This window comes from Odocoileus virginianus, chromosome 2 (genome assembly GCF_023699985.2).
Source record: "Odocoileus virginianus isolate 20LAN1187 ecotype Illinois chromosome 2, Ovbor_1.2, whole genome shotgun sequence".
Classification (NCBI taxonomy): domain Eukaryota; kingdom Metazoa; phylum Chordata; class Mammalia; order Artiodactyla; family Cervidae; genus Odocoileus; species Odocoileus virginianus.
In genome coordinates this window covers 98503950-98527385 of record NC_069675.1, presented here as the reverse complement: position 1 = coordinate 98527385, position 23436 = coordinate 98503950, and the positions used below count along the sequence as shown (strand labels likewise).

The following is a 23436-nucleotide window of genomic DNA, read 5'->3' as shown; positions in this document are numbered from 1 at the left end:
AGCGCTGGGGAAAGGGGAGTCGCAGCCCAGACAAAGAGATGCTGAGGGACCCGCCGGGGCCTGTCCGCTAGCGCGCCCCGGGTGCGCGACCCCGCGCCCGCGCCCGCGAGAAAGGGCGGGGCCTCGGCGCGGCACCCACTGCGCCTGCGCAAAGGGGCGGGGCGAACGCGGGCAACCGCCGGCTGCGCCTGCGCAAAGGGGCGGGGAGCGCGCGGGCCGGCGGCCGCGCCCACTGCGCCTGCGCCGGCCTCGGCGGGGTGTGTGTGTCTGGTGTGCGCGCGCTCCCGCCGGTGGGCCGCCTCCTCAGCCGCCGCCACCGCCGCCCCCGGGTCCGCGCACGCGCCCCCCGCCCCGGCCCGAGGCCTCGGCCCGCGCCCCCCGCTCCCCGCCCCGGCCCCGCGGGCCCCGGCTCGGCCGCGCAGCATGCAGCAGCAGCACCCGCGGCGGCGGCGGCGGCGGCGGCTCTGAGGTGAGGCGGCGCGGGCGCGGGCCGGGGCGGCGAGCTGGGGGGCGCGGGGCGCGCGGGCGGCCGGTGACCGGCGGCCCCACGCGGGTCCCGGGCGCGGCGAGGGGCGCGGCGCCTTTGTCCCGCGCGGCCCGTCGCGGCCCGCTCTGCAGCGGCCCTTTTGTGTGCAGATGGTGGACGCGGGCGGCTGCCCGGCCGGGGAGGGCTGGAGGAGGATGGAGGCCGCGCCCGACGGCGCCGTGGACATCGTGCCGCTGGACCGCTACGACCCGGCGCGGGCCAAGATCGCCGCCAACCTGCAGTGGATCTGCGCCAAGGCCTACGGCCGAGGTGGGCCGGGCGCGGGGGAGGGGCCAGGCCGGCCTTTGTGCGGTGTCCCTGCGCGCGGGGTTGGGGGGCGCCGGTCCCGCAGGTGCGGCGATGGTCAGCGCGCCCCTGCACCCCGCGGCCGAACGCTGTTCTGTGCGGGCGGGAGTCCCGGGCCGAAACCCTTGTGACCCCTGCCCTTCTCCAGTCTGTCCGAATCCGCGGTGTGGGATACCCTAACGAGCATTCCTTTCGGATGGATCGGGCTTCATTCGAGTTGCTCCCTTTGGTTAATTCCAGTTTTGAAGAACTGGGTAACCTTGTTACTGGTTAGGCCTTAAATATGCTTAGTGGATTTAAGACGCTCCTATTCTTCCAGCTCTCGCGGTTTTACAGGCCCGAGTGATTCTCCTGATTATTGCTTGGCTCCGAGGGCTTTCTTTGATTAATTTCAGGTGCTTTGTTTCAGGTGCAAAATCGAGAGGGAGTTGTGTGTCATCTTTCTTTTCATTTGAAGCATTTGTTTGAAAATTGCCTTTGTTCTGGGGAACGGTTCTTGTTTGTGGAGTGAGACAGAAAAGGAGAGAGACTCTTTTCAAAAAAAGAAAGAAAAAAAAAAAAAACGTCTGGTTGACCGGTTTTGAAAACTTGCTGAACGGGGCGGTTCCCGGTGACAGGATCTCACCAGTTGGAGTGGCCTGTGCTGTGGATGGAGTCGATCAAGAGCACAGACACACCCTGCAAGTCCTGGGGATTAAAGGCAGGGCCTCCTTTTAAGTTGGTTTATATCTACAGAGAGAGCTTCTCTCCCCCCCCCCCCCCCCCTTATTTTGTAGTTTTCAGTGTTACAGTTTTTTTTATACTTCCCAAGTTTTATTCTGTTTCTGTGTAGTACGATGGGGAAACAGTGATTTTGGGGAAAATACGGAATTGGTAAAAAGCATGTATGAAGTTTTGGGGACTTCTCTGGCAGTCCAGTGGTTAAGACCCTGGACCTGTAACGTAGGCAGCACAAGTTCAGTTCCTGGTTGGGGAACTAAGATCTTGCATGCTTTGGAGCAGCCAGGGGGGGAAAAAGCCTGTATGAAGTTTTAGAGTACAGGGTAAGGATTGAGTCATCCTAGAGCGGCTACTCAGGTGTCCAGCGGTCAGTTTAAGGAAAAGGACGTGGCTGTTGAACTTTGCGGGGCAGTGTGTCCCCAGTCTGTGGCCTCCCCTTACACCTGCCTCTTGTCTTGGGTTGACTGCTGGTTTGCTTTTTTTTATGTGTACCGCATATTTTTACGTCACTGAACTCTTCTGGTTTAGTTCTGCGTGTTTTTGCGCCTGTCACAGCGACCGCTCTACCCGCATCAGGTTCTTGGACTCCTCCTCGGGTCCTCCGTGGCCGCCGCCTCGCTTTTCCAGTGCTGTGGAGTATCTCACAGGAAGCCTGTTCACTGTTGCCGGTCCTGGCTGGCCGGCCTCCAGTTCTGTGCTTTGGCACAGCGCGTTCTCCGGCATGGCTCTTGGGGCGCGTGTGCAGCGTCACTGCTGTGTGTATTTTTAAGATTTTTGCATGTGGAGGTGGCTAAGGTTTTGGGACTGAATGCTGTACAGGCACGAATGCTTCTAAAAAGCCCTCTCGTTGTTTGCTCTCCAATTTCTTAAGCTTAGTGAATGCATTTTTATCCTGTTGCATTTAGCTTTGGCATCCAGCGTGGGATTTGTCAGCTCTCTGGCAATAAATATGCATCTCTCTCACTGTCAGGATTGGATTAGTCTGGTTTTATTTCCAGGACCAAATCACCCTTTATTACTTGTTGGTGCTTCAGGTAATTAATTCAAGAGCCGATATGAAAACTGGTTCTAAAATTCTGAGATGACTGGGGGTGTGTATTTATAGAGCAGAGCATGAGCCGGGGCTGAAGGAGACTAGAGGCCATCTGAGATTCTGAGGCTGGGCTGCATGTTGCCCGTCCGCTGCCTTGGTGCATTCATCAAACACTAGATTTCGGGAGGTGTGCTTTCCATTCATTTTTGCAAAATGAGGATGCTTTTCCGGTCTGTACCTTGCCTTGGGGGGTCACAGCCTGGTGGGAGGCTTTCCCTGTGACTCAGCGTGGGGTCTTGTGTTTCAGGAGATAGTGTGAGGTGGGAATTTTGGTAGAGGACCGTATAGATCTTTCCCCCCAAACTCTCTTCTTCGTCCAAGGGCCTGTTCTCTGTTTCATCTTCTGGACACCTCTATGTGCCTCTCTAGCTTGGTTTTCAGTTAATTAGAAGTGATGGTGTCAGTATGCATGCTTTACTTGTCAGTCAGCTTTTGAGGGGGATGATGGTGAAAGTGACTTACATCTTTGCTTGTTACACAATTGTTCATTGAGTAGCTACACTGTTTGCATGGGAACTGAAAGCATGTGAACTCTCCAGGATGATGTGCTCTGAGGCCACCCTGTTGCGTGCATGCCTTTTGGGACTCGGGTCTCCCTGGGGCCCACCGTCTGCCATTGGCAGTAGTGGGGAGGCTCAGGCGAGCTCACCCTTGGCCAGGCCTGGAGGTGGCATGTGGTTGTGCAGAAAGGCCTCCTCCAGTTTTCCTCATCTGTGACACAGCTGAGAACTGTGGGCTGGCTTGTGCTTTTATTTTTAGATTCTTCTCTTTTTTGGGGGTGTAACTCTTGTTTCATTGACAGTGTCTTAATGATTTCTTCAGAAATAACGTATTGGACATGTTGAAAGGTATTCACCTAAAAGAGTCATTAGAGTAGAACCTGCTTAGCTGGAATGCTTTTGTGATGTCCTTTTGGGTGAAAGTCTTAGTTGGTCAAATTTAAAGGGGTGACTTGACGTTTATTTTACAGTACAGGGTGCGGGACTGGAGCTACTGCATTCCTGGCTTTTGATTTCGGGCCATGACCTTAGGAACCTTAAAGGTATTCAGGCCTGAGTCTCAGGGACAGTGGGGGAGTAACAGCTTCTGTTAGCACCTGAGGACGGTATTGAGAAAGTAACCCATGGAAAGCACTCGGCTCTTTGTAGGTGTGTTGCTGTGTGACCGAGGAGCCCTGGAAACCAAGTTGCAGCTCGCTATGAACAGAGCTGCCCTGAAGCAGGCGGCCCGGACCTAGAGGCCGCCAGGGTACCTCTTCCCTTTCTGTTGGCAGCTGGGGGGATTGGAGGGGCCGCCAGGCTCTCCAGAGCCCGCTGCTGGCGAGGGGCTGGCACTCCGGTCCCTCAGCACAGTCTCTTCGTTGACTGCTGACTTGGAAACCACGCTGTGGGATGGGAGACTGGGGCAGCCTTGAGCAGGGTCTTTGGAGCCGGACCGCTGGTTGAGTCGCGCCCCCAGGCCAGCTCGGTGCTTGATGTTAGGAGCCAAGCCCCTCCTTGTGTGCTCCGGGGGCCACCGCGTTCCCTTGTTGTCCCACATCTGGCTGAGAGGGAGCACGTGGTCAGCACTCCTCCAGGCCCCAGAGCTGTGGATGGAGTGGCTGCTGTGCCCGTCCCGGGGCCGGCCCTCATTCATGAGCATGTCGGCAGGTTTTTTGTTGTTGTTGACAAGTTTTTTTGATATGATGATTTGTTCAGATGATTGGTTTTTGAGTTTTTCAGAAATATTTTTTTAATGTATTTAGAAAACCAGAGGATAATTATTTTCCAGTGTTGTTCGTTTCTGCTGCACAACAACATGAATCAGCTGTATGTGCATATATATCCCTTCCCTCCTGAGGCTCCCTCCCTAGGTTTTGTATTTCCATAGTCTTTTGTTTTTAGCGTGGGATTTGGGTGCTGCTGAGATGGGAGGTGACAGGGCAGCCTCGGTGTGTCTCCTCAGTGGTACTAAGGACTAGGGGTCAGGGCGCTGGCTGACAGTGTGACCTGGCCTCCCCTTGGCCTGGGCGTGCTGAGAACTGCCCACGTCTGAGGTCAGAGTGGTTGTGGTGGTCCCATTCAGCGCCGTGTCCACAGGACAGGGTCTGTGCTCATGTGTTTGTCAGGTTGCTTAAAGAGTTGGAAATGCCTTAGAAGCAGGTGGGGTAGGAAGACATCTGTCTTGGTGGCTCTATGTGGCTGAATTTTTATTTCTAAAGATACAACTCTTTGTACATGTTCTCTTTCCTATCCTGATGCCACAAATTAAATACTAACCAAAGAATGTAAATCTGTCTTTAAATTCAGACTGTCCCCATCTTTTGAATCAAAAGCGTTGGCCACTGTTGTGCTTTAGACTGTTAAGTTTGTGTAAGTGTTCTTACAAAGAGCCCTGGTATTTCTTTCTATTCCATTTATCCTCCTAATTGCTCACAGGTGTCCAAGCTGATTTTCTGGTGGCTGTATCACTGTTGTATGTACCAGTCTCCTTTTTCACTTCCTACATTGAAAAATTCAGATGGCCGTCACTTTTCATCTAATGTAAAGGTGATCAGGATGGAGCCAGTATCATGTTCATTTAATCAGTAACAATCTCATAGCTATCACGGGCACGGTTGTGTTTTGCACTGTAGGAAGTACAAGGGGAGGAGTTATGTGATGTTCTTTCCTTATTTGCTGAAAATTCACATGAACTGTTGACATATACAAAGGAAAATGAAGTAATGCATGATGAAAAATGGCAGCATGTCCTTAGTTCAGGACCTGTCTCAAGGCAGAAGATGGAATTGTCAGATGTTCCCACGGGACCCGAGTGCCTGGGCTGCTGGGCGCCGTGGTCCCTGTGGGGGGGCTTCGTGGGGAGGTGGGCTTTGAAGGATGGCGGATATTTGGGTAGCTCCCCCGCCCCAGGAGTAGAGGGGAGGGCATCTGGTAGGTTCTGTGCAGAGGAGGAAGTGTTCGTAGGCCTGAGTCGATTAACCTTATTGTGACAAGAGGATTTGTGGACCGAAATAGTAGGTGATTAGTGTGGAAAATAGTGTGGGCCAGACTGTTCGTGGGGTTCCCAGCTGGCTAGGGATTTCTTTCCTGATGGGTGCCAGGGAAGGTCTTTGCGTAGGGGTGATGGGTTGAGAGCTAGCCTGGCAAGATTCTTCTGACAGGTTGGAGCGGGTAGGGGCTGTACCAGTGCAATGTCCAGGAGCCCTGTCTTAGGCCGTTCAGGCTGCTATAACAAGACATAGACCAGGTGGCTTAAGAACAACAATTTTTTCTCACAGTTCGGGAGGGTGGAAGTTCCTAATCAAGGTGCCGGTAGACTGGGTGTCTGGTGAGAGCCTGCTTCCTGGTTCGTAGACACCGTCTTCTCGCTGTGCCCTCGTGGCAGAGGGGTGAGGGAGCCTCACTGGATGGGCTCACACCCCACTCGTGGGGCTCCACCCTCATGACTTAATTGCCTCCCCAAAGCCCCGTCTCCTAACACCTTCGCCTTGCGGCGGTCAGGTTTCGTTACATGAGTTTTGGGGGACACGTATGTAAAGCCCACAGCAGAGCTGATGTCGCTTTGACTTGAAGTGCCAAGGTCTTGGCCAGTTTGTTTGCAGTGGGAATTAGGTAGGTTGAGCCAACAGATACTGAGAGGGCGGAGTCCCTGAGACCGGCTGGGTGATGAGGTGGGGGGCGGGAAGTGGGCAGACAATAGGCAGGGTCAGCTGGGTGGCCGCGGGAGCCTGCAGGACCCTTCAGGGGTGTTTATAGTCTTCACTGCCTAGAACCTCCCTGCCTTCATGGCTTTGTCGTCACATAGAGATGATCTTTGAGTTTATTTCTCTTTCTGATTTCTCTCTTGTGCCCTCACCTTGCCCTCTCTCTGACTGTTCATGCTAGCTGGTTCACTTAAGTCCCTCAGTCGCTATCCTCCAGGTACTTCAGACTCAGGCAAAATTAAACTTGAATCAGTTCAGCTGAGCCTTATGTTGTGACCTGTGGGTCCTTGGCATGCTTCTCACGGCTCACAGAGTGCCAGCCACGGGCCTCGCACACACATACCTGTAATGTGAGGCCAGGAGACGAGTGCCTGAGAGGAGCTGGTGCCCTGGCAGAAGCCGGAAGGGAGGGCGAGCAGCTCCCCTGAGGGAATCTGGAATGTTCCATTCAAGAAAGTGAAGCTGAGTGTGTGGCTCAGGTGGGTGAGAACCAGGATACAAACCAGGACTGGGCAGGGGGCGACGCCGCCTCTCCCGGGCTGAGGGACAGGCTGGGGTTCTGGTTGGGCTGGAATATGAGTTTAGCGCTTGTAAGATGAATGTGGGTTGGAGAGACCGCCTAGGGCCAGATCTTGGAATGCCTGACATAGCCGATAGTGGTTTTTTGTTCTTGTATGTGAGTCGGGGAACCATTGAAGCTTTCTTAGGAGGGAAGAGATATATATCAAACCTTAGTTTTTTAGAGAAATCTCTGTGGGGTGGGTTCCGGTTGAGTATACAGTGAAGAATCGTATCTTGGACCTTTGAGAAAACCAATTTCACATCCAGTGAAATGCACCCATTTGTGAGAGTATATAGTCTGATGAGTTTAAATGAATGTATTCACCCCATGCACAGGGCCACACGCAAGGTAAGCCATTCTCATCCCCTCGGGGTTCCTGTGAGCCCCTGCAGGCAGTGCTTTCCCAGCGGTCCCTGAATCTCGTTTCGTGTGCCTCGGGTCATACTGGAGGCGTTCTCGCCCGCCTTCCTTTACTCTCATAACGTTGCAGAGACTCGTCCGCGCGTGGATACCTTTCTGGCTCAGTGCTGCTGCTCGTCTTCATTGTTTGGCTCCCCGCATTTTGCTTATCAGTCACTTGTTGATGGACAGACACTTGGATTGCCTCCGGGTCTGTCCATCACGGACAAAGCTGCTGTGAAACGTTCATGAGTGTGCGCGAGTGTGGGGGCATGCGTCTCCGTTTGTCTTGGTGAACACCTGGGCGTGGAGTGCCTGGGTTATGTACGTGTGTGTAGCTGCTCGGCTGCGTCCCGCAGTGGCTGTGTCATCTTCCGTTCCCACCAGCGAGGCGTGGCGCGAGAGCTACAGCTGCTCTGTAGCCAACACGTGGCGCCGTGAGCCTTTCTGCTGGCTGGGTGGTGACTCCTCACTGCGCTTTAGGTGTGCATTTCCCTGCTGACTCATGATGATGAGTTGTCTTTTTTTTTTTTTTTAAGTGTGTTTATTGGTTAGTTGAATCTTTTTTCTGTGGAGATGCCTTTTCTGATCTTTGGCAAATTTTTTTTAAAAATTAAAGTTTTATCTTGAGAAAAGTGTATAGTAACTTGTAGTTGTAAGAGATCATACAGAGAGGTCCTGGTCACCTTTTACCAGATTTCCCCAGTGGTAACTTCTTACAAAACCATAATAAAATGTCACAGCTGGGATAGTGAGGTTGTGTACTTAGATGTTGAACATTGTGTTCCCACAAGGACCTCTTCTGTTACTGTTTCCCTTTTATTGCCATATCTACCTCCCTTCCTCACTGCTTGCTTGAGATTTGTTTTGCCCTATTTTTTTTTTTTCCTAATTTCTTGAGGTAAGGACTCAGACTGTTGATTTGAGATCTGTCCACTTTTCTAGCGTAAGCATTTAGTGCTTTGAATTTTCCACACAGTATTGCCTTAGGTGCATCCCACGTATGTTGATATGCTATGTTTTCATTCAGTTCTATGTATTTCTCTTTATTTCCTTTGATACTGCCTATTTGATTCATGAATTATTTAGAAGTGTGATTTCCAGTTGTTGAAATTTTCCTGTTCTGTGTTTTTGTTGCTATTTCTAGTCTGATTCCGTGTAGTAAGATAGCATACTCTGTGATTGCCATTCTTTTAAACTTGTTAAGATTTGTTTTATGGCCCAGGCCAAAGAATTGATGCTTTTGAACTGTGGTGTTGGAGAAGATTCTTGAGAGTCCCTTGGACTGAAAGGAGATCCAACCAGTCCATCTTAAAGAAAGTCAGTCCTGGGTGTTGCAAAGAGTTGGACACGACTGAGCAACTGAACTGAACTGAACTGATGGATTGCTTGACTGTTTTTTAGGATTCCGTCTTGATGTACTCTGTCTTGCATTTTGGGGTGCATCTGCATAGCTGCCTTAGTGGTTTCTCTGGGTATTACAGTGTGCATATGTGACCTCCCACAGTTGACAGGTATCATCTCACCGTTTTGAATGAGGCGTGGAAGCGTTTTCTCCATTTAGGTTCCTTTGCTCTCCCCACTTTTAAAAGTATTTAAAAGGTATCGTTGTCTTGAGCACCTAAAGGTGTGGATTTTGTCTCATCAGATGTAATTTAGAAAACTCACGAGGAGAAGGGTAGTCTATTGTATTTACTCATATTACCTGTTTCTTACATAATTTTTTCTTCCTGGTTCTCCAAGGTTCATTTATTTTAAATCATTTTCTTTCTATTTGGAGAATTTCCTTTAGCCAGTCTTTTAAGGTTTGCTAGAGGCATTTTTTCTGCCCCCTGAGTTTCTCTTGTCTGAGGGTGTCTTTACTTCTCCTGCAGTTCCTTGGGGGCAGTCTTGCCAGGCACGGATGTTCCTTTCCTCAAGCGTGTGTAAGGCCTGCTGCTTCCCCCGCCTCCGTGGCTCGGAGGAGAAACACTGCTCATTGAGTTGCGTTCTCTTTCTTTCCAGCTGCTCCAGAATATTTTGTCTTGAGTTTTCATAAGTCCGATTATGCAGTGTCTTGGTGTGGATATCTTTGGGTTTATTCTATTTGGAGTTCATTCAGTTTCTTGAAATCCGTGAGTTTATATTGTTTGCCATGTTTGGGAAGTTTTCAGCTATTGTTTCCTTACATACTGTGTCAGCCTGCTCACATTCTTTTCTGAGACTCCAGAGATGCAAATACTGGATCTCTTGTTATTCTTCCACAGGTCCCTGAGACTACTCATTTTGTTTTTCCTGTGTATTTTCTCTGTGACCCTATGCTCTGTTATCCAGTTAAACTGTTGACGCTGTTTGTGCTGTTCTTAGTCACCCAGTCGTGTCTGACTCTCTGTGACCCCGTGGCCCGCAGCCCGCCAGGCTCCTCTGTCCATGGGGATTCTTCAGGCAAGAATACTGGAGTGGGTTGCCATGCCCTCGTCCAGGTCGATCCTGACCCAGGGATCGAACCCAGGTCTCCCGCATTGCAGGCAGATTCTTTAACATCTGAGCCACCAGGGAAGCCCTGAGACTATTTAGTGAGTTTTAAAATTTGTTACTCTATTTTTCAGTTCCTTGTCTGGTTCTGTTTATAACTCCTATGTTGGAATTTTTTTCAATTTTCGTTTGTTTCAGGAGAACTTGTGGTTGCTCCTCGTCCTGTTTTTTCAGATGGTTGTTGTACGGTCCTTGGTCAGACAGCTCCAGCATCAGACTCACCTTGGTCTGGTGTCAGTGGGTTCTCCTTTCTCACTGAAGTCTTGATTTTCTTGGTTCTGGGTTTGATAGGCGATCTTTGGTCGTTTCCTGGTCATCTTGGCTGTTACGTCAGGGACTCTAGGTGCTATTGGTTTTTCTTTTATCGCAGTGGGCAGTCTCCCTGCTCAGGCCCAGCACGCAGGTCCCGGCCTGCCGTGTGGACTGTGGTCCCAGTGCCGGTTTATCTCCAGAGCCTTTCTGGCACCGTTCGTGGTGCGTCTGGGGTTCCCACTGCACCTGCTGATGCTGCTTTCGGAGGCGGAGGGCGGCGCCTGGGGCTGATTGCCTGATGCCTCTGGGCGAGGTGGGCTTCTCTCCCCAAGGATGAGGAGTGTCCAAGCCAGGTGCGTGTTGTGGCAGGCTACCCCACACCTCTGAGAGTGTTTCCCCGGCTGCTTGTTGTCGTGGGGGCCCACCGCTGGGCTCCCCTTGTGCAGGCTGACGAGGGGGTGTCTCCGGCCGGGTGGGGAGGGAGAGGCGCTTCCAGGTTGGGTGCCTGGTGGCGGTGGGTGTTCAGGCTGCCTGTCCGTGGGGCTCCCTTCCTACCCCTTGCTGGTTCTGCCAGGATGGCCTGGCCAGTAGGTGGGACTCCCCTGGCCTCCCCTGTGCTGCAAGGACGAGCCTGCTTGACTCGCCTTCTGTTTCCAGGCTGGGGGTCGGGGAGCCCCAGGCCTGGGTTGCCTTCGCTGGGTGGGAGGTGGTAAGACACGCCGTTGCTTGCCCGTCCAGTCTGGGGGTCATCGTCCACCTTCCCCAGCTCTCTGTGGGTTCTCCTTGGGGTGGGCAGCAAGGTTTGTGGTTGTGCCCAGCGGAGAGCAGCAGGGAGAGGCTGGTCCATGCCGTCTTGTCCCGGCCAGAGGGCCCCTTCTGGTCGCTTTACAAGATTCTCCTCCGTCTTGGGATTTTACCTGTATTACAGGGAAGTTCTTTGGTCTGTAGATTGCTGCTGCTTTGTTTAAGTCCTGCTGGGGGAGGCGTGGATTTTACAGGTGTTGGGAAATTCTCGCCCACTGCTGCTGAAGTCCTGTCTCTGCCCTTTGCTCTCTCCCCTCTCTTCCTGGGGCGCCGGCAGTGCTTCTCACTAGCCTTCTCTGCGGTCCTTTCTCTCCTCTGCGTATGAGGTGCTGTTCAGCCGTCCAGGGTGTCCGTTCAGTCACTGTATATTTCTGTTCTGGAATTTCTTCTTGGTTCTTTTCCTAATCTGCCAAGTTCTTTTCTCTCTCTCTCTAAAAATAATTTCCATTTTTCTGCCAGAATTCTTAATTCTGTCCTGTTTCCTTTCCTTAAGTGTAGCCGTCGGAGGTCTGGCTGATGCCTCCACTCAGGTCCCCCGGGCCCGATACTTCTTTGGCTTTCAGCAGTTTGATTAGGAAGTGTGTGGGCCTGGTTTTCTTCAAGTTGGTTCTGTTTGGGTTTGCTGGGCTTCCTGAGCCCGTAAATTGGTGTGTTATCAGACGTGGGGAGGTTCCGGGCACCATTTACTCAAATGTTTTTCCTGCCCCAGGCTCCCCTCGGTGGCAGCGGTCACTGGGTCTCTGCTTTTCAGTCCATCGTCTTTCTCTCTGCTCTGCAGATGGATTATTTCTGTGGATCTGTCTTCAGGTTCACTGATTGTTTTCTCTGTTTTGTTTGTATTTTTTAAATTTAACTTAATTTTTGATTTATTTTTATACAATTTTTAGAGGTTACTTTCCATTTATAGTTATTACAAAACATTGCCACATTCCCTGGGTTGTACAGGATGTCCTTGAGCCTGCTTTGTACCCAGTGTATTTTTGTTTGTAACCCCGCTCCCCCGCCTTTATGCTGCCCGCCCCCACCCTCCCACTGGTCGCCACTGGTTTCTTCTCCGTATCTGTGAGTGTGCTTCTGCTTTGTTCATCTTTTGAATCTGTCATTGAACTTCCTGTTGGTAACTAGATTTTGCAGTTCTGAAGGTTTGTTTTTTTTCTTTTTAAAGCTTTTAAAATGTGTTTGTACCTTTGTTCATGGCTGTGCTGGGTCTCTGTTGCTGTGCTCGGGTTTTCTCTCGCTACGGCGAGTGGGGGCTCCTCTTGGTTGCGGTGTGGGCTCTGGAGCACGTGGGCTTTTGTGCTTGTGACACATGGGTGCAGTTGCCCCACAGCGTGTGCTGTCTTCCTAGACCAGGGATCCAGCTCTCATCCCCTGCATTGGCGGGTGGATTCTTAACCACAGGCCCCCAGGGAAATCCTGAAGGTGGTTTTTTTAAAATAAGTTTTATTTCTCTGTTAGTGACTTCTGTTCTCTCCATCTGTTTCAGGAGGGCTTCATGGAGCCTTGTCATTATAGATGCTCTGAAGTCTTTGGTGATTCTCTCATCTGGGTCATCTCAGAGTCGGTGTCTGTTTCCCCCTGAGAATTGGTCACATTTTCCTGTCTTTTTATGTTGAGTAAATATGGATTGGGTCCTGGACAGTTTGAATAATGTGAGGCTGTTTTCTGGGTCCCGCTAAAATCCTCTGGAGGATGTTGGTGTTTCTGGGGGTTGCAGTAAACCCCATTAGGTTCCACAACAGACATCTGTTTGCTGTCTGTAGGCCGTGGGTTCCAAGGTCATTTCGGTTCTTCGGGTCTGTCCTGCTCGCACTTCACACAGGAGGGGCTTATCCGTGAACGAGGGTCCCCTTTGAGGCTCCCTCCTGTCCTGGGTTCTCCGCTCCTGCTGGCTTCCCCTCGGCTGGCAGGCCAGGGCCTCACTCCTGAACTGCCTGCGCCTGCAGGCAGGGAGCTGGTTCTGTCCCTGGGCCTTGTTTGGTGGGGCAGGGAGGGGCACTGGGTGCTGCCCCCGCTTTCTTTCTCTCCCGTCCGATGTCTCCAGTGAAGGGTGGGGCGCACGGGGGTCCAGAATGAGAAGACCTCTGAGTGCTTGTTGCCACAACCAGCGTGAAGAAGTGAGTGAGTTCTCGGTGGAGACTGTCAGCCACCTCCGGAGTCTCTGATGTAGCGATTCTCAGCGGAACAAATGCTGGTGCTGGCAGGGCATTCTGATCTGCTTGGTCTGGGGCGGGGCTGGACTCCGCGGTGTGTTTCAAGGCTCTCTGTCCTGCTGCGTCATGGGGGCCCGTAGCCTGCGTTTTCCTCCGCCTGGGTGGGCACCTCCTGGGGGTCTCGGCCCCCGCATGCTCCAGGTCTTCACTGCCCTACCCCAGGCTAGCGGGGCAGCCTCGGTTGACAGGACAGGCAGAGCGTGGCGCACGGCACCAGGAAGGCACTTCCTTGACTGTCTTTTTAGCCTGGTTGATAACAGGATTGATAACCTAAACTTGTGTGAATTTTGTGGAGCTCCAGGCTCTCAGCGCCGTGACTTACGCACGTGTTATGATTTAATCCTCACCCGACCCTAGGAGATCAGCCTTCATAGTGTCTGTGATTTGCACTCAAGGTGAGGTTCTGACTGGCCGTGAGCGGTGCGCCCAGCCAAGGCCAGGCCGCCATGCTCGGGTCCTGCTTTAGGCCCACACGTGGTCCAGCTTACACGAGGCCTTGAGCTCTGATCCTCCTTCTGCGTTGAGTGTGGCCCTGTGTTAACTACAGACTTGTCCAAATCTTCTCATTCTCTGTGGCCTTTCCTGCGGCCACTCCGGAGTCCTGAGCCTGGATCGCTGTGGTGTGGCAGCCCTGGCTCCCGACACTCCTGGTGAATGAAGGCTGTCCCTGCAGACCTCACCTTGCAGACGGCCGTCCCCACACCTGTGTCCCCAGCTCGGCGTCCTCAGGCCACCGTCCCACCAACAGCTCCAGGAGGCGGGAAGCGGCTGCGAGTGGCCGGTGCGGCTGCATTTGGGTGTAACGCCCACATGCGGGGGTCTCCTGTCGCTGCAGATGACATCCCCGAGGACCTCAGGGACCCCTTCTACATTGACCAGTACGAGCAGGAGCACATCAAGCCTCCGGTCATCAAGCTCCTGCTGTCCAGCGAACTGTACTGCCGCGTGTGCAGCCTCATCCTCAAAGGGGACCAGGTGGCCGCCCTGCAGGGACACCAGTCCGTCATCCAGGCTCTGTCCCGGAAAGGGATTTATGTGATGGAGAGTGACGACACCCCCGTGACGGAGCCCGACCTCAGCCATGCGCCCATCAAGATGGTGAGTGGCCTGGGCGGTGGGGGGCGGCCGCTGTGCCCTGCAGCGCGGCGGAGTTGCCCCGAAACTTCAGGCCTGAGACCACCTTCTCTCGACGGGATGTGGCTGGGCTGGAACAGGGTGGGGGCTGCTTTCCTGGCCTGTCCCCGGGGCAGCGCTGCCCCACCCGACCGTGGGAAACCGAGTTGCGTTTAGAGGTGGCGATATGGAGTTGCTGGGCCCACTCAGAGAGTGTTTCACATGTATCTTCTAAGAATTTTCTTGCCAAAATAAAGAAATAGACGCGCCTCTCCTCCCCTGAGCGTCCCCCTCCCCATCCTTCTCCACAGCCGTTCACCAGTCTGGCGTTTCCAGGCCAGGCTGCTCCAGGTCGAACCCACCTCCTGGCGCTTCCCACGTGCTTTAGCTCAGGCCATTCTCGGGTGTTCTGCATCTTCTGGTTTTTGGCCTGGCTGGGTGTGTCTTGGGTTGGGAGGATGTTCCCGGTTCCGGGAAGAAAGGGCTTCAAGGCCTGAGTTCAGCATGCGGACCCCTGAATGCCCGGGGCTGGCAGTAGTCACGCGGCCTCGGGCCTGTCTTGTGCCTTCTCCCATGGCTGAGCTCTCATGGAGTCCTTGGAGAGGAGGATGGGGGGCCAAGCTGAGGTGACCCCGAGGAGGGCTCCCGTGTGGGTGTGGGGAGGATTTCCACCTGACCCTGGGCTGCGGGGCAGGGGAGGGTGACCGACTGCTGCCTCTGCCCCCAGAGCGCCCACATGGCGATGGTGGACGCCCTCATGATGGCCTACACCGTGGAGATGATCAGCATTGAGAAGGTGGTGGCCAGCGTCAAGCGCTTCTCCACCTTCAGCGCCTCCAAAGAGCTCCCGTACGACCTTGAGGATGCCATGGTCTTCTGGGTCAACAAGGTGAGCCTGGGGGGCCCTGCCGAGGCGGGCGAGGCCTGAAGCTCCAGGGGTGCCCTGTGGGTGTAGGTCCCTTCTCCCCGAGAGCATCACCTTCCTGTGTGTCCCGCTGAAATGCGGCCCAGCCGGAGGCCCAGGAGACGGTCCGCTGTGGTTTGGACAGACGGGCTCCTCCTGCGTGTACAGACGGAAGGATGAGGGGGCTGTGAAGGGGCCATGTCGCACGGCCCTGCTTCATAAATTCTTGTTGTTTTTATCACAGGCACCCAGTGTGCATCCATGGAGATCTCAGTTTTAGAAGGCGTTTTGATTAAGAGAAAAGGGTGTCTTCTTGAATGCTGTTTTCTCCTTTGTCATTTAGAAGCTCACAGTGTGACCATCTGTAAGGTCCATGTGAAGAATGTTCTTTCTCTGTGGGGTGTGATGATGGTTCCCTTGGAGCCTGGGGTTATTAAGCCCCTCCCTGCAGAGAGGTGCTGCCTGCGGGGCTCTGCGCTCAGAGAGCAGAGGGGCCGAAGCCCAGCAGCCCGCTCGGGGCTGTGCTGTGTGCCGGAGCTCATGCATTCCTCACTGCACAGCTCGCACACGCGTCCTCTGCATGTAAGGGCTTTATCCGGGGTCAGCCGAGGAGCAGGGCAGAGACAGGCGGGGCCCGCGTGTCTCGGGGATGACGTTCTGCCAGGACGTCTGCTGAGACGGTCAGCCTGCTCCTGGTTCCTCCCCGTGCAGGGCCGGGCCTTGGGGGTCAGGGACGCCCAGTGAGGTGGGGGCTCTCCTCGGGCTCGCGGTGGACCTCTGGGCGTGGTCGGGACTCGCCGCCTGGCCAGTGCCTGTGAGATCGTCTTGTGGCGGAAGCAGCTGCCCTTACACGCCCGCTGGCTTCGCATGGGGGTGCGGGTGGGAAGCACCCCGCGGGAATCTGGAGGGCAGAGTGGGGCCTGGCTAGGGTGCGGGACGAGGGTCCTGGTGTCTACGCTCTGCCCATCCGTGGTGGTGTCAGTCTTTCTGTTCAGCCGTGAGTGGCTGTGTTATCTTACAGTGTTAGTTGGCATTTCCCTAACGACTAAAGGTGTTTCTGTGTATTTTGTTAGGTGTCCGTTCAGATAATTGGCCCAGGTTTAATGAGGTGGTTTGTCTTAATCAGTTTTGAGAGTATTTTATGTATATAAAGATCTAGGGATCTAACACTTTCTTCGGTGTATTTTCTTGTGTTTTTATTGTTTCAGCATCAGAATAATGGCCGGTGTCAAAAATATGAGTTGGGAAGTGTTCCCTCCTTTATCTTGTGAAACAATTTTTGTACGATTAGTATTATTTTGTCATGAAGTCTTTGATGGATTCACTGCTGAACCCATCTGGGCTTGGAGTTTTCTTAGTGGGAAGATTTTAATTATGAATTTAACTTCTTCAGTGTACATGTAAGGTATTTAGGATTTCTGTTTAATTTCATGTCAGTTTTGGCAACTTGTGACTTTCAAGGAATTTGTCAATTTTCTCTAAATTTTAACTTTATCATCACGTTCATATTTCTTTGTTGTCCTTTCGTGTATGTATGATCCATAGTGATGTCCCCTCTTGTTTCCCGCTCTTAGTAATGTCTGTCTGTTTTTCTTCCTTTTGTTGGTCTAGTTTATCAATTTTATTAATGTCCTAAAAAACCTGCTTTTGGTTTTTATTGATTTCTCCAATTATTTTCTATGTAACGTCTCTTCTTGCTTTTATTATTTTTTCTGTTTATTTTGAATTTAATTTTCTCTCCTTTCTAGATAAAGTAGAAGATTAGTTCTTTTACACTGTTGTTCATTTTAATATAAACATTTGGAGGACTTATTAACTAATAAGTCCTCTTTAAGTAGTACTTTAGCTGCACAGTGCACATCTTTATTACATGCTGTGGTCTTCTTCCTTCTCTTTAAGATATTTTGTTTCACTGGTGGATCCTTGTTCCATCAGTGGGTTGTCTGGAAGCTTATAGTTTAGTTCCCATGTTTGGTGGGGTGGTTCTGGGTATTTTTCAGAGCGCTGGTTTCTCGTTCCGGTGTGGTCGAGACCACGCTGTGTGGCTGCAGTCCTTCAAGGCTTATTGAGGCTTGTTCTGTGTCCACTGTGTGGTCTTGCCAGGTGTTCCCCATGCTCTCTGCTGTTCGCTCAGCGCGCTGCACGTGTCAGTTCAGGTTGCTGTGGGTGGGGTGCATCTTCGGGGGCTTCATGCCCCGTCAGGCAGTGACCGGAGAAGAGAGTTGGAATCTCCAGGCATGATTCTGTTTCGCCTTTTGTTCATGTCCGTCCTTGCTTTATGTGTTTATCACATGTTGTTACATTTGTGCACTTAGGATTTTTCTGTCCTTTTATGGTTGCAAAGAGTCCGTTTGTCACAGGTGACAGTCCTTGCCTCCAGCCTTCTCGCGACCAGCGCATGTCTTCCCTTCCTCATATTTTATTTTTTAATTATTTATTTGTTTTCGGTTGCGCTAGGTCTTCACTGCTGCACGTGGGCTTTCCCTAATTGAGGCGAGTGGGGGCTTCTCCTGTTGCAGACCATGGGCTCTAGGGTCCCCGGGCTTCAGTAGTTGTGACTTGAGGGCCTAGTTGCCCCTTGGCACTTGGAATCTTCCCTTACCAGAGATTGAGCCCATGTCCTCTGCGTTGGCAAGCAGATTCTTCACCACTGGATCTCCAGGGATTCCCCTTCCTGTTATGTTTAATTTCTCCTTGTCTTTCTGTTTAAAGTGGGTTTCTTACGGATCTCTTCTAAGCAATTGGAGTTTTAGACGAACTGCATTTAACCCAATGCTGGAGATGTCTGGGTTTGCATTTCATCTCAGCCACTGCTGAGTCTGTGTGCCACATGACTCCAGAAATCCGTGCGTGGTGACTCTGAAAGTCCGCACGCCACAACTGGTGAATCCATGTGCCCTGATGAAAGATCCCACATGACGTAACTAAGACCCCTGATGTAGGCAAATAAATAAGTATTAAAAAAGAGTTTATTCCCTGTCCTTGATTTGATTTGCATGAGTTCACGTATCTGTGTTCTTGTTTGACGATGAGACATTCAGTTCTGCGGCATCTCATCTGACTGTGGCTTCGGCCACGCGCCTTGTTCAGTGTTTTTCTCCATGGCATTGTTTTGTAATTTGCAGTTTTGATCTTAACTTTGAGGTAATAATTCCAGAAGAAGGTATTTTTATTTCTGAGCGGCTGTAGTAAGTGCTCCTGGTGTCCGGTGGTTGCTGGTGGTATCGTGGTGGGAATGTGTGGGCCCCTGTTGGGTGTCCGGGGTGGGTCTCAGCCAGGCCATGTTGTCAGCGGGGTTTGGTGATGGTGGCGGTGACCCCGTGCTGCCTGAGCCCCCAGGGTGCTCTGCGATGAGGCGGGGAGCAGCGCACAGGCACCAGGGCGCGCCAGGCCCTTCCTCCTTCTCTGTGTCAAGGGTCACGGGGTCAGAGTCACAGGTCACGGCATCTGTGTCACCTGCATCTGAGAGAGTTCACACAGCCGAGGTGGGGTCTGGGTCGTGGAGGAGGGACATACACCCCAGTGTTGGAAATCAGTCTCAATTGCCTTCCTAATGCATTTGATTTCTTCCGCTTTAGGTAAATCTTAAAATGAGAGAGATAACAGAGAAAGAAGTTAAGTTAAAGCAGCAGTTATTGGAAAGTCCAGCTCATCAGAAGGTAAAGGGCAGATCTCACTTCTCGGGAATGCTCTGTGGCTGTAGCTCCCGACTGTAGAGGATTGTGTCTGTGTGGGCTCCCTGCTTGTCCTTCCGTTTCACTCGCCAGGCAGGGGGTGGGTGCCCTGGGGCCCTGCCCTGGCGGCAGGGGCTCGCAGCCCGTTGTCCTTTCTTCCAGGCAGGGGTGGTCTAGTATTGAACTTGAACTTGGGAGGGTGGGGGAGCAGAGGGAGGGCGTAAGGGTCACCGAGGGTGCAGGGTCACCCGAGGGGAGTCCGCACAGGAGGGGATGTTCCTGGCAGCCAGAAGTCCCCTCGGGGCCCTCGTGGGCCATGCGTCCAGTGTGTTCAGGAGGGTAAGGGTCCTGTGTCCAGTGAAACGACACACCTCCATCCTGTTTGTCCCTGTTTTGGGGGGTGGGGTGGCCACGTGCGTGTGTGACTGAGTCCACGTTCCTCTGCGTGTGCACACCATGGCTGGCCGGGGCTGCAGGTCAAGGGAGCCTCCACTCGCTCCCTCCTGGGCCCCGGGGGTGCTGTCCGCAGGTCCCTCAGCCCAGCCAGGCCGCCGTGAGCCCCCTCAGACAGGTGCAGGCGGCTTGCCGAGGCCCTCTCTGAGTGGGCTTGGCGCGTATCCTCTGGGGGGCCCGGCCCGCTCGCCCCCAGAGGCTAGTGTCGCGGGGGTGCCTGTGGTCCCCTGGGTCCCCTGCTAGTGCAGAGCGCCCCGGGCCATGTGCGTTGGGCACAGCTCGCCTCGCGGAGGCGGCACACCTCCCGTGTGAGCGTGGCGTGTGGAGTGTGTCTCGTCCGTCCTCAGCGGACCTGCCTGCTGACTCCTCTCCTGCCTTCCTTCCCTCGCCTCCTGAGCAGTCTCCCTCCAAGTGGTACTGGAAGTTAGTGCCCGTAAGTGGACCCTGTGCGCAGACGGCCGTCCGCCGCCATCACCTGCTTCCATTTCAAGTCGCTCGTGACTGTGTCTCTGTTTGCGTGTCCTCCCTGGTGGTCTGCTGCACTTCCTGCGGGGCAGGGCTGGCCCAGTTCTGGGCAGGGTGGACCGGGACGGGCCCTCTCCGCTCCAGGGAGGCCTGCTATAGCCACCACCCAGAGCGCGTTGTGCCCGCTTTTTTAGGTGAACTTGACAGACAGCTTCATGTTTCTCCTTTGAAGAGGTAGTTTCATGCTTTCTGTGATGAACTTCAGGGTCAGCGACAGGATCCATTCCCTTATAGATTCTGGCAGGAATGGCCCGTGGCATGATTTGCCGAGTGACCCTTGGATTTGTTCTTCCTGGTGGCATGGTTCACCAGTGACTGTTCTGGAAATGGACCTGTTTTGTTACACCGTTTCCCACGGACAAATACTTGGTGCTCCAAGTGGTGCCCTTTGAAATGAAGTTCTGCAGAACAAATCTTTTTGAAGCTTCCTTATTTTTGCCTGTCCCTTTAGTTTAATTGTTTGGATCAAATGGTCCTTAGGATTCGACTATAAAGGCGATACGATAGATATAAACTGTCAGTGGGATCTGCATGAACAATGACAGAGTCCACTTTGTGGCTGATGGATAATTTTGCTTCTTTGAAATGTAATAATCACAAAGAAGGGAAAGGCCAAATTTTTTTTTTTGAGTGTTTGCATATCTCTTAACTTGCTGGAAACCAAAGGCCAGAGAGCGACCTGTGAAAGCAGATCCGAGGCGTAGTGAGGACAGTGAGGCATGGAGGTCCTCCGGAAGGAGGGTGTCAGACGAGACAAGGGCCTCACTGGGAGACATGGCCAGGAGCAGAGCCCTCGGGGTCTTCTCCCAGGTGGTCGGTCCCCTCGGCTGCCCGAGCGAGTGGGCCCGGGGCTGGGAGTGGGGCCCCCTCGAGGGGCGGTGCCGGCTCCCGGACCCAAGGGGTCAGCGCCTTCCCCAACGCAGACGCACACCATCCGTCCTGGGCGAGAAACCATCCGCTTTCCTGCATGCTGTGCTCTGCCGTGTGCTGTGTGTCTGTGTGTGTGTGTGCGCGTGTGGAGGCTGGTCGGGCGCATGCCTTGGGCTGCACGCGGGAGCCCCTGGGCCTGGCCCTGGGCGGGAGCCTGCACCAGGCCGAGAAACAAGTTAAAAGTCCCCGTGGAGACTGGTGGGAGTGGTGTGCATCGCACGGGCCCAGGTGGGGCATCTTCGGTGCACATGCCGCTGCTGACTGCCTGGTGTTGGCACTCCGGGGTTGCTGCTGGGGGTTTCCTTTGGGTTGATTGACTCTCCCATGTGGCTCCGGAAATCAGCACGGGCCTTGTTCCTCGAGCCGGCACTGTGCTCTCCGGTATACCCTGGGGAAAGCGTGGCCGCAAAAATGCCAGGCTTACCTACACCACAGGACGTGGTCACCCGGCGGCCTGTGTGTCCACGCTCTGAGTGAGGCCCAGGTACAGGGCGGCCCCTGCAGGCGGGGGAGGCTCCGCCCTGAGCACTTGTTTCCTGTCCATAAACACAGCGGCACAGAAACTTTGGAAGAAATGCCTTTTTTTATAGCACTTCACGTGCCTTCAGATTCCCCACGTGCCCGTGCGCTTATCTGAGGGGCTGGAGGATGGATCAGACGACTTTTTGTCTAAGCTGGTTTTGGAAGTTTCCCAAACTCCATGTGCATGCTGCCTTGTGTTTTTCATAATGCCGAGGTGTGTGCTGCTGGTTCTGAGAAAGACCAGTAATGTGGGTCTTCCCGGCGTAGGGCATTCACCACATAACTTGTTTCTCATCCGTGGACCGTGTGCAGCCCCTGGCAACGTAGACGTGTGTCCTGCCTCCTTCCTGGGGTGCCTGGCCCTCAGAGTGAGACGGCCCTGGCGTCCTGAGCAGCTCACCGCGGTCGCCCGCTGTGGCCAAGAAGCACAGTTCCCTGGGTCTGGACGCATGTTCCAGGCAGAGGGTATAACCCAGACCGCGAGGCTTTCCCGCGTGGCTGCTGTTGTTCTGGCCGTGGTCCGGCCAGCTGCCATGGATGCTGGCTGAGCGCCGGCGCCGCGCGGTGACCAGGTCCTCTCTCTCCCGCAGGTGCGCTACCGCCGAGAGCACCTGTCCGCACGGCAGCCGCCCCACTTCCCGCTGCTGGAGGACCTGATGCGGGATGGCAGCCACGGGGCGGCGCTCCTGGCCGTGGTCCACTACTACTGCCCAGAGCAGATGAAGCTGGACGGTGAGTGTGGCCTGCGCCTCTCGAGGGGACCCAGGGGGCTGGAGGGTGTGCAGATCTCTGGTGTAGATGATGAAGCAGGCGGGGGTAGCCCTGAGTCCTTGGCGCCCACTGGGGCAGCGCGTGGATGTGTAGATCTGGCGACAGCATGCCTGGGCTTGGCCTGCGTTGTACCTGGTTGGGGGGCGGGGGGTGGGACATATATGGTAGCGTGTTCCCTATCAGTGACCGGACTGACGTCTTGGGACGGCTAAGAGCCGATCAGCCGCACTCCAGTCGAGGTAAAGCGTCCTGAATGTGGTTTGGGAAAACAAGTGCAGAATCTAGCCTGTGGACACACCGGCCGGGGCGGGGGGGGGGGGCGGGGGGTGCCTGCAGGCCTGCCGTTGGCGGCGTCACTGGGCCGTGGGGAACGGCATAAGTGATGCCCCGAGCGGCACCGGCAGGAACGGGGTGCTGATGTGGGTTTGCCTTGAGCCCTCCTCTCTGATGTGGGGCGGGGCAGGGGCGTGAATTCCACAGATGCCCTGACCGCAGGCTGCACAGGGTGTGTCTGCCAGGCTCGTGGCTGGCAAAGGGCTGACTGTGGTCCCGCCCCGATCCAGGTGCAGATGTGCTGGGCTTGGTAGTTTCTAAAACACACAGGTGACTTTGAAATAGAGGGGGAGTCTCAGGTTCCGGGAGGGATCTCTGTCTTTAGTGAAAATCTCGGAATTGGCACCTGATTGCCCTGGGCCTCTAGGCCTCTGTGCTTGTGTGGCCCAGGCCGCCTGCCATGGGAGCTGTGACCAGTGCCCTGGGAGGACTGGGGAGCACCCCCTGCCAGCAGGACAAAACCAGGAGGCCTGTCGGATGCCCAGGCCCGGGACTGAGGGGGATCTTTCAGGGGGAAGTGGGCCCCCAGGCTGCATCCTGGGTGGGGAGGAGGCAGGTGTGCAGTGAGTTCACATGAGTTGGAGTCAGGACTCAGGAGACTTGTGGGTGTCACTTGGAGTGCTGCAGTGCAGGAGTGCGGCCACCGGCGGACCCCCGCCCCCACCCCCGCAGGAAGGCAGCAGGCCGCAGGCTGGTGGGCACAGCAGACAGACTTGTGCAGACGGACATCTGATGAAGCGCACAGTGTTCGCCATGAAGACTTCGGGGGAGAGACTGGAGTGGCACGCTCATGTGCGCGGGGGTCTCCCTGGCCCTCGGCACCTCCTGCAGCTGCCTCGTAGGAGTTCTGCCTCGCTGGTTCAGTAGTTCTGACTTTGGTTTTGTCCAGCCTGCTTCTCACCTCTCCACTGGGCTCTGGAGACACAAAGAGGTACTAGGAACGGAGAGTCTGTGGTGCGGATGAATCAAGCCCGTAGGAGGAGAGAGTCGAGGCTCACTGTGCCTGTAGCAGAACTTAAGAATGGGGTTTTAAAAGCGACACAGGGTGAGATGACCGGAGGCACACTTGTGACCTAACTTGTAAGACCGAGTGATGACGCAGATGGGGCCAGGAGGCTGGAGGGGACTCGAGCACAC

At 54.1% G+C, this 23436-nt stretch overlaps 1 protein-coding gene across 9 annotated transcripts in view; it reads left to right on the top strand.

The window, feature by feature from the left end:
• Positions 1-237: 237 nt before the first annotated feature.
• CAMSAP1 (calmodulin regulated spectrin associated protein 1) overlaps positions 238-23436 on the top strand; it is a 40775-nt gene continuing 17576 nt past the window's right edge. For 3 of the 9 annotated variants that reach the window (XM_070455241.1, XM_070455238.1, XM_070455232.1), the window contains exons 1-7: positions 238-469; positions 637-796; positions 13910-14172; positions 14915-15076; positions 18670-18750; positions 19619-19651; positions 21786-21927. In XM_070455241.1, coding sequence (XP_070311342.1) covers positions 637-796; positions 13910-14172; positions 14915-15076; positions 18670-18750; positions 19619-19651; positions 21786-21927 — 841 coding nt within the window. In that variant the 5' untranslated portion in view covers positions 238-469. Of the gene's footprint in view, positions 470-636; positions 797-13909; positions 14173-14914; positions 15077-18669; positions 18751-19618; positions 19652-21785; positions 21928-23436 lie in introns of those variants that run through there. The other 6 variants (XM_070455236.1, XM_070455229.1, XM_070455227.1 and 3 more) reach the window with 3 other exon arrangements.